The 9,235-nt window shown below is 38.7% G+C and overlaps 1 protein-coding gene across 1 annotated transcript in view; it reads left to right on the forward strand.

The window, feature by feature from the left end:
• The window catches only part of LOC107556171 (abnormal spindle-like microcephaly-associated protein homolog), a gene marked incomplete at its 5' end in the record, with an annotated part of 28,364 nt that overhangs the window by 16,302 nt on the left and 2,827 nt on the right, over positions 1-9,235 (forward strand). Inside the window, 2 exons of the mRNA XM_016239220.1 lie at positions 4,856-5,005; positions 5,291-5,482. Of these exons, the coding sequence (XP_016094706.1) occupies positions 4,856-5,005; positions 5,291-5,482 (342 nt within the window). The remainder of the gene's footprint in view (positions 1-4,855; positions 5,006-5,290; positions 5,483-9,235) is intronic.

Consider the following 9,235-nt stretch of genomic DNA (forward strand, 5'->3'; position numbering starts at 1 on the left):
CAGTTTGGGGGCAACGAGGGAACGAATAGAGCCCTGCACGGGCCCTGCCCTTGTCCAACAGCTTTATGAGAATTCTCGGCCCGAGTCCGACTGGATACCATGACTTTTTTTCTCTCTCTCTTCCCCATTACATAGCTATTAAAATAGTTCAGTTTTGGTTTTTAATGGCAAAGTGGTCATTTATTTTTGTTTCTTTAAGTTAATTTAGAAATATGTTTGGAACATTTTATGTTTATTAAATTCAAGTTTTTGTTTTTTAAAGGAACGACCAAGCGACAGCGGCAGACAGTGAGTTGAGCATTATGTTTGATCAATTTAGCCTTCTCAAACCAACACGACTTGCCTAAAATAAACAGACATAAAACACTTTATGCATTTCACAGTATTCATGTAAACATTTAACCAAGATAAATGAGCGCTGTTAGGCGCATATCCAATCGTTTTTTTGGAGAGTGGAAGCTAAAGTGCGCTCTGCAGGACATGGAGGCGCCAGCGCCATCACTTGCATTTTATTTTAATAACAGTGAAATCTTAAAAATACGCTGTCATTTTTGCTCATAAAGGTAATAGTATACATCATTCGGAACTGCATTGCATTGCACTTGTATTTGTGTGCACTCACAATATCAACAAAACCTTGTGCTTTTGTAAAATAAGGAAAACAAACCGGATGCGCTTTCTGTCCTCTTGGTCTTGAGCGCTTCACCGACATGATAAATGTATAGAATGCTTTAAATTACTACTATAGAACGAAATAATTCAAATCGAATACAAAAACTCTTTCATTATGTAATCCGTAAAGATGCATTTCTCTCTAAAGGCACGTCCAATGAGGATGGCGAGTCAGGTTCGTCAGATTAATTTTTGCAACATTGACTCAGAAAACATTAGTTTATTAAAAAATAATTCAAATATCCCCTCACTATTTATTTATTTTTTTTTTAACTTTTTTTGTTTGTTTTTTATTTATTTATTTTTTTGTTTGTTTTGGGCTGCTGTGCCAAAATTGTGTTTGCATTCAGTAGTCTGTACTTGTGCCAAGTTTAAAAATAACTAAATAAATAAGATTAACATCATAATATTTTAAGAATAGTCAAAATTATGATAATAAAATCATGTAATATTGCGTGAAGTTAATGTGAAAATTCCAACTATAGGCCTGCTCCTCCAAAAAAAAAAAAAAAAGTCCGGGGCATCTGTCATTCTTTTGACTTTTTTTTAAAACTCTGATTGATCAATTCATGAGACATTCGTTTGTATTAAATTGTTCAGATTTTTTTCAACATGCATTCAAAAAATTCATGTTTATTTACTGCTGCAAATATTAAAGAGTAACATTTTTTTGCACATGGCCCGGGGCTGACTTGCTACGCCACTGAATAAGACTGATGTACTGGCGTTGTAATACAAATAAATGTAAGGTTTTTGATTTTCCTCTTACTTTAAAGGAATGCTTATGGCTCATTATTATTAATCGAAAAAAAACAAACAAAGGCTATACAATCAAATAGTACAATGACAAATTCACCTATATTAAACTTGTAACTTTTTTTAACAAATTAAATAAGGATATGTTGTACCCGCGTTTAACACAAATAAATAGCCTATGGATTTCCCCTTATAGGTTACCTTAAAACGATTGTAGTTTGTGGTTTATTATCTTATTCATTAAAACACATCAGCCATAAAATAGTACAAATGGCATTTTCCTCTTACTTTAAAGGAATGCTTATGGCTCATTATTATTAATCGAATAAAAACAAACAAAGGATATACAATCAAATAGTACAATGACAAATTCACCTATATTAAACTTGTAACTTTTTTTAACAAATTAAATAAGGATATGTTGTACCCGCGTTTAACACAAATAAATAGCCTATGGATTTCCCCTTATAGGTTACCTTAAAACGATTGTAGTTTGGTGTTTATTATCTTATTCATTAAAACACATCAGCCATAAAATAGTACAAATGGCAAATTTGCATATGTTAAACATCTACCTTGCATTGACAAAATTAATAAGATGAATATAGCCGTTGTAACCCAAATAAATAAGGTATTTTCCAAACGAATGCTTAGTTTGTGGTTCATTGTTATTTTTTTAATGAAAACCCAGCACCAAAGACACTCACTTATAGGCTATTAAACGAATAAATTAAATTTTTATTAACAAAAGCTGCGCTTTGGATCCGCCATCATAGTGTCAGTCTTTTCGCGTCACTCTTGTCACGTGACCCCAATCTACCCCCCCACCGTTTTATTATTCAGCCCCCCCCAGCTGAAAATACGTTCCAGCGGCTATGCTCACGCATCATTTGGATTCAAACTAAATCGTAAAAATAAAACCATTCATAGGGGCATTCACTATAAACATAATTTATTTTCAACCTTAGGCATACATGACTTTCTGGCGAAAGTGAATCCAACAGACTGTGTGAAATACGCTAGGCTGTACTACTGTCCTCTCATTCTGCATCAGTACAAATACGTGCACGCGTTGCGCGTGTTTTGCTTGCTTGACTGTTTCTGCATTATATGAGTGGCTTTGGAATATAAATCGCAGCACGTTTCAGATGAAAAAACGCGGCTTCTATTTCTGAAAATATCACAGTTAGGAGATTTATAACGAGTGGTTCCCTGCATTATTACAGCAAAGCACGTGATTACAGTACTGAGCCGCGGCTCTAATGCTATTCAATTAAAGATGATGCTAGAGCAAAAAAATTAACAGTGAAAGTAACAAAAACTTGTAAAATACATTTTAATGGGCATAATTAAGTGTGAAAATAACCGAAGGATATACAGTGAAACCAAAAATTATTCAGAGACCAGATATAATTTTTTGTATTTTTTTTACTAGTGGGTGCAGGACACTATAGTTCATTTATGTAAGTGAGGAGAGCAAAATAAAGTAAACTGTGACAAATCATACCCAAAAATTATTCATACAGTGGACTACCAGTAAAATTGATACAAATTTGGGTCCAAAAATTATTCAGACCGAGTCTGGGAAAAAAAGTTCAGGTTTGCATAAAGCTGGGTGACAGCATGCCCAAGAGACTACAGGCTGTCATAAATGCTAAGGGTTGCCCGACAAAGTATTCATAGTTGTGTAAATACTGTCATACTAACAGCTGTTTGAATTATTTTGGTTGATTGTAATCCTGGTTTCTGCACCCAATATTTAAAAAATGTACAAATGCAATTAAAGTATCGGTATCAGTACTCTGTATCGGCAAGTACCAAAAATAAAAGTATCGGTATTGGTACCTGTCAAAAATAGCTCTATCTACAGCAAACCGTTTTATTGCATGTCGCTTTAAAAGTTTAAATGCAAATGAGCTCTGCTCACCCTGCCCCTCTCTTTCGAGCCGCTCTCAGAGAGACTGTTTACTTTAGCCGCATTCATCGTGAAACTTGCTAACTAGCACATTATTAGGAAAGGCGATTTGCAAAGATTCATTAAAAAACCTTATACTCCTTCTGGAGGTGAAACTGGATCACGAATGATTCACGCGAAGATACACATTTAGGTAGATCGGGGGGGTAATCCACTGCGTCTTCAGCGGTGACTTCACACTGACAGGCATCTGAGATCGGCTCGATTTGAAAAAGTGAAAAATTATTTAACGAGATTTAAAAAAAAAAAAAAAACACTGGGTGGATCTTTATCATTATAGGGTGGTTGTGTACACACACTGCCAACACACATTTCAGTTCAAACTAGGGCTGAATGATTTTGGAAAATCTAAATGTGATTTTTTTTTATTTATTTTTTTTTTTACCAATATTGCGATTGCGATTTAATATGCAATTATTAAAATCGCACAAGACCAACACAATATTAGATAGATTAAACATAAATGTTCTTTTCTGTAGACAGAAGGCCTATACGTTACGATGAAATTAGGTGATGCATGAATTGATATGAATGACAATTTTTTTTTAACAACTACAATCACAGTATATTGACTGATTTGTTGAACTTCAATGTAAGCATGTAATAATTATGACAGCATAAAGCACTGACAAATAAGCCTGTTGTAAACATTAAAATGAAAGTCAGTAAAAAGTCACACAAACTAAAGTAGATTGCAGAAATATAAAAACAAATCTGTTGCTTTACCACACTACTTTAGGTAATTCAAAGTCACTGTAGTAAACATGTGGACTGCACTTTTTAAACACTGTCTGTTAACTTTAGACAGACTTTAAATAAATAAGAATATATATATATATTATTTTAAGGTCCAAGTCTTCAGTAATGAAATGCACCGTAACACTGTTACTGCTTGAGTAATTTCCATGTGCCGTTTTGAAGTACGTTCATATATACGCTTTCAAACATTTCCGCATGTAGCGTGCCAGGGTTGCTAGGTTTTCACAACAAAACCCACCCAATTGCTACTCAAAACTATCCCAATCACGTTAAAACTAGCCCAATCAAGTGGGTCCACCGGTAACACCACGTTCCAGGGGGTAAAATACACGTTTTTTGGAGGGGTTCCCCAAACAGCGGACTTGGCAACACTGTAGTGTGCCAACTTGATGCTTCCTCTGAAGACTGCTTAGATGTGTTCGACTTGAAGCAGCGCTGCTTAGAACGATCGGTGTATGACATCAAAGTACTGCGAGAGCTATAAGCGCACGGACGTCTCCTTATGCTTTCTCTCGCCGTACTTTGATGTCATACACCGATCGATCTTCAAGTCGAACACACCTCATTACTCTCATGTGTCACGTGACAGAGTATAATCGCAGCCTCTGTGGTTGAAAAATCTTTCTTGAGTCAACTGATGGGACTGAATATGCTAAAAGTTAATAAATGTGTATTAACCTGTTCCCATAATAGGTCAAAGAAATGGCTTGTGCTGCAAGACACCACCGTTTCACTGCTGCTGTTTACCATCATCTCTGTGCAATAAGGATTCAGAGAGCTGTGCGAGCACACTGGACTCTTAAATCCGCCAAGAGGAAGATCTCTTCGGTCCTATACATCCAGGTACAATTAATCATCAAAATAAAATAATTTCTTAATTACAGAGAAGGAATTACATGTTTTTGTTTTGAAGTTCACAGATTTTCAACCAGCTTTGTATTGTTACAATGTTGGTTGTATATGTAAATAAAAAGGTGTACTTTTTATCTGTTAACCTGCATTGAGATACTTGGGGTGATAAATAAATGGGGATATTTTGGTGCAGATAACAGAGAAAGGGTTCAGGGCTTTTGTGAAAATCACAGATTTCAGTGTACATTTCTTTCTTTCTCTGCCCCACTTTTCTAGCAATGTGTTAGGGCAAAACTGCAAAGAAAGAGATACCTTAAAGACAGAGAAGACATCATCAAGTCCCAGAGGGCAGTGAGAACTTGGTTACATCATCGCAACAAAGCTGCTGCTACTATCCAGTATGCAGTTAGGAAGCTCCTTCTGAGACGCCGCAAGGAGAGGCTAAAACGTGGAATAATAAAGGCCCAGGTATGGTGTCTTAAAGGGATAGTTCACCCAAAAATTAAAATTTACAGTTACATTGTCATTTTGCAGATGCTTTTATCCAAAGCAACTTACAATTGGGGAATACATAAAGCAATTCTTCTTAAAGAGGCAAACGGACACAGGAAGTTTTAGGTATTGTTCAAATAAGTTTTTTTTTTTTTTTTTTTAAAGGTCCCATATAGTACACTTTTCTGGAGTTTTATTTTAGGTTTTGATGTCCTTAAGAATATATATTTGCGGTCTAAGTACCAAAAACCGTCTCAATATATTTTTACAGCTCTGCTGAGAACGGGTCGATTTTGGCCTGTCTAATTAATATTCATGAGCCTCTCTTCTGATTGGCCTGTTGTTTTCTGAGTGACGCACGGCCAGGCCAACCACAGGCAACTAGGGTCAGTCGACGTCACAGCGCTAGCTGGAGGCAGCAAAACAAAGGGGAAACTGGAGGCGGCCCATTCAAACCAGCGCAGATTCGGCTACATAAGGAGCTTAAAATATCATCTTGTTGTGATGTTGGGTGCCAGAATCGACGTAATACAGCCTCAAATTAGAAATTTGATCGCATATCTGCTGCCACTGCCAGACAAAAAACTGATGACAGCTGTGGGTAAACGCGATAAAACGAGCAGACTGGACAGAAAGGATCATCAAAAATGCTTGCGTTTGCAGCGCACACTTCTTAACAGAAAAGGTTCAATAAAGTTTCTTGCATCTCACGACGTGTATGAAATAATGTCTGTGCATGTGTGTAAAACAACAAAATGACGATTTATATATATAATCATTTGTAATTGTATATACATTGTTGTGATCAATTGTGGCTGGAACAATAATGTAGCTGTAAAAATAGTTGCCTGCTGAAATTGAAATGTATATACATCTTCATCATGACTAGATAGACACGGTGAGTCTGTCTTTACTATACAGGTTAGATGTGATTCACCTCATAGCAACAATCCTGTCAGATCATCCATCCTTTGAGTGAGAGTGTAACGTTACAGGTCGGCCGATCTGGTTTAGTGGTTAAAGTTAACCTTTTCGACATGTTTCCGTGTTGTCCTTGCTCAGCAAAAGCATGGACGCGATGTTGTCTGGGGGTTTGGCAAAAGGAGAGTGGGACGGTGGGCGGTGGGCGGTGCTCGGGGTGGTGACTGAAGGCAGTGACTGTGTAGTTCTGATGTCAACTTTTTATGGAAGTCACAACGGTTCGTGAAAAATAGCTAGAAATTTAAGCAGGCTGTGTGCATTTTACTGTGGACTGACTGTTTTGAAACTTATATGGTAGTGACATAGCCCCTAGACCTCAGTAATCATGAAAAAAGCCAGGAAATGTCAGTTTTGACAATATGGGACCTTTTAAGATGAAGTCAAGTAGCGTTGAAAGATGAGTTTTCAGCTGTTGCTTGAAAATTGTCAGGGATTCAGCATTCCGGATAGGGGTGGGAAGATCATTCCACCAGCCAGGAATGGTGAACAAGAATGTTCTGGAAATTGATTTTGAGCCTCTGTGTGATGGTACCACGAGGCGTCGCTCACCAGCGGATTTCAGACTTCTGGAGGGGATGTGTGCTGAGCCTGTGACTGTTCTATATGCAAGCGTCAATGTCGAACTTGAACTTGATGCGAGCCACAACTGGTAGCCAGTGCATGGCAATAAAGAGAGGTGTAACATGGGCTCGTTGAAGACCAGTTGTGCCGCTGCATTCTGAATCATTTGAGGTTTGATTGTGCATGATGGAAGTCCAGACAGAAGAGCATTGCAGTAGTCCAGCCTAGAGAAGCCATGTGCCTGTATGATGAGACCCAGTGATGTAGTGTATATGGAGAAGAGGAGGGGTCCAAGAACTGATCCCTGAGGAACTCCAGTGACCAGCTGATGTGCTTTAGATACCTCCCCTCCCCAGGCCACCCTGAAAGACCTACCAGTGAGATAGGATTCAAACCAGTGTAGTGGAATCCCTGTGATGCCCAGTGATGAGAGGGCGGACAGAAGGATCTGATGATTCACCGTGTCAAAAGCAGCAGATAGATCCAGCAGAATAAGAGCTGATGATTTGGAATCAGCTTTTGCAATCCGCAGGGCTTCAGTGACTGTCAGTAGTGTAGTTTCAGTTGAATGGCCACTCCTGAAACCTGACTGGTTAGCGTCCAGTTTGTTTTTCTGTGAAAGAAACAATGATACCTGGTTGAAAACAGCTAGTTCGAGAGTTTTTGCTATGAATGGAAGGAGAGAGACAGGTCTGTAGCTTCTGTAAATGAAGTGTTTAATGTAGGTTTTTTGAGTAGTGTAAACAATGATACCTGGTTGAAAACAGCTAGTTCGAGAGTTTTCGCTATGAATGGAAGGAGAGAGACAGGTCTGTAGCTATCTGTAAGTGAAGTGTTTAATGTAGGTTTTTTGAGCAGTGGGGTAAGTTCCTGTGAGGAGAGACGTGTTGATGATGTGTGTGAGTGCTGGTAAGAGTGTAGGAGAGATTGCTTGGAAAAGGTGTGAGGGGATTGGGTCCAGAGGGCATGTTGTAGGATGGCTGGAGAGAATTTTTGATACTTTTGCCTCAGTGAGGGGACAGAAGGAGAAGATGGGAATTTTAGCAGTGGGTGTGGTTGGTTTGAAGTCCTGTGTGTGTGGGGCTGAGAATTGACTACTGATTGTTTTAATTTTGTCTGTGAAGAATGTGGTGAAATCATCAGCAGTTATAGAAGTAGTGGAGGGGGACAGAGGAGAGAATTGAATGTCTTGAAGAGATTACGTGTGTCTGTAGTGCTGTAGCTAGTTCGAGAGTTTTCGCTATGAATGGAAGGAGAGAGACAGGTCTGTAGCTTCTGTAAATGAAGTGTTTAATGTAGGTTTTTTGAGTAGTGGGGAAAGTTCCTGTGAGGAGAGACGTGTTGATGATGTGTGTGAGTGCTGGTAAGAGTGTAGGAGAGATTGCTTGGAAAAGGTGTGAGGGGATTGGGTCCAGAGGGCATGTTGTAGGATGGCTGGAGAGAATTTTTGATACTTTTGCCTCAGTGAGGGGACAGAAGGAGAAGATGGGAATTTTAGCAGTGGGTGTGGTTGGTTTGAAGTCCTGTGTGTGTGGGGCTGAGAATTGACTACTGATTGTTTTAATTTTGTCTGTGAAGAATGTGGTGAAATCATCAGCAGTTATAGAAGTAGTGGAGGGGGACAGAGGAGAGAATTGAATGTCTTGAAGAGATTACGTGTGTCTGTAGTGCTGTTGATCTTATTGTGGAAGTAGGAAGATTTGGCAGTATGGACTTCAGCAGAGAAAGATGAAAGCAACAACTGATACATACTCAGGTCTGACAGATCTTTTGATTTGCACCATTGTCTCTCTGCTGACCTGAGTTTGGTCCGATGCTCACGAAGAACACTGGATAACCAGGAGTTAGAAGGGGCAGCCCGTGCTGGCCTGGAGGAGAGAGGACAAATATAGTCTAGACAAGAGGTTAAAGTAGAGCATAAAGTGTCCGTTGCTGCATTCACATCCAGAGATGAGAAATGGCTTGGTGAGGGAAGCGAGGAGGATACTGCAGAGGAAAGATGGGATGGGGAAAGGGAGCGTAGGTTTAGTCTAAAAGTAACTGGTATACTGTTGGTGGCACACAGGTAGCAAAATGTAGTTTAAATGTAATGAAGAAATGGTCAGAGATATGAAGGGGTTTTTCCTAAATGTTATCTGCAATACAGTTGCGTGTGTAAATTAAGTCAAGTTGGTTGCCTGATTTGTG

This window comes from Sinocyclocheilus grahami, unplaced genomic scaffold (assembly GCF_001515645.1).
Source record: "Sinocyclocheilus grahami isolate Dianchi unplaced genomic scaffold, SAMN03320097.WGS_v1.1 scaffold557.1, whole genome shotgun sequence".
Taxonomy (NCBI): Eukaryota; Metazoa; Chordata; class Actinopteri; order Cypriniformes; family Cyprinidae; genus Sinocyclocheilus; species Sinocyclocheilus grahami.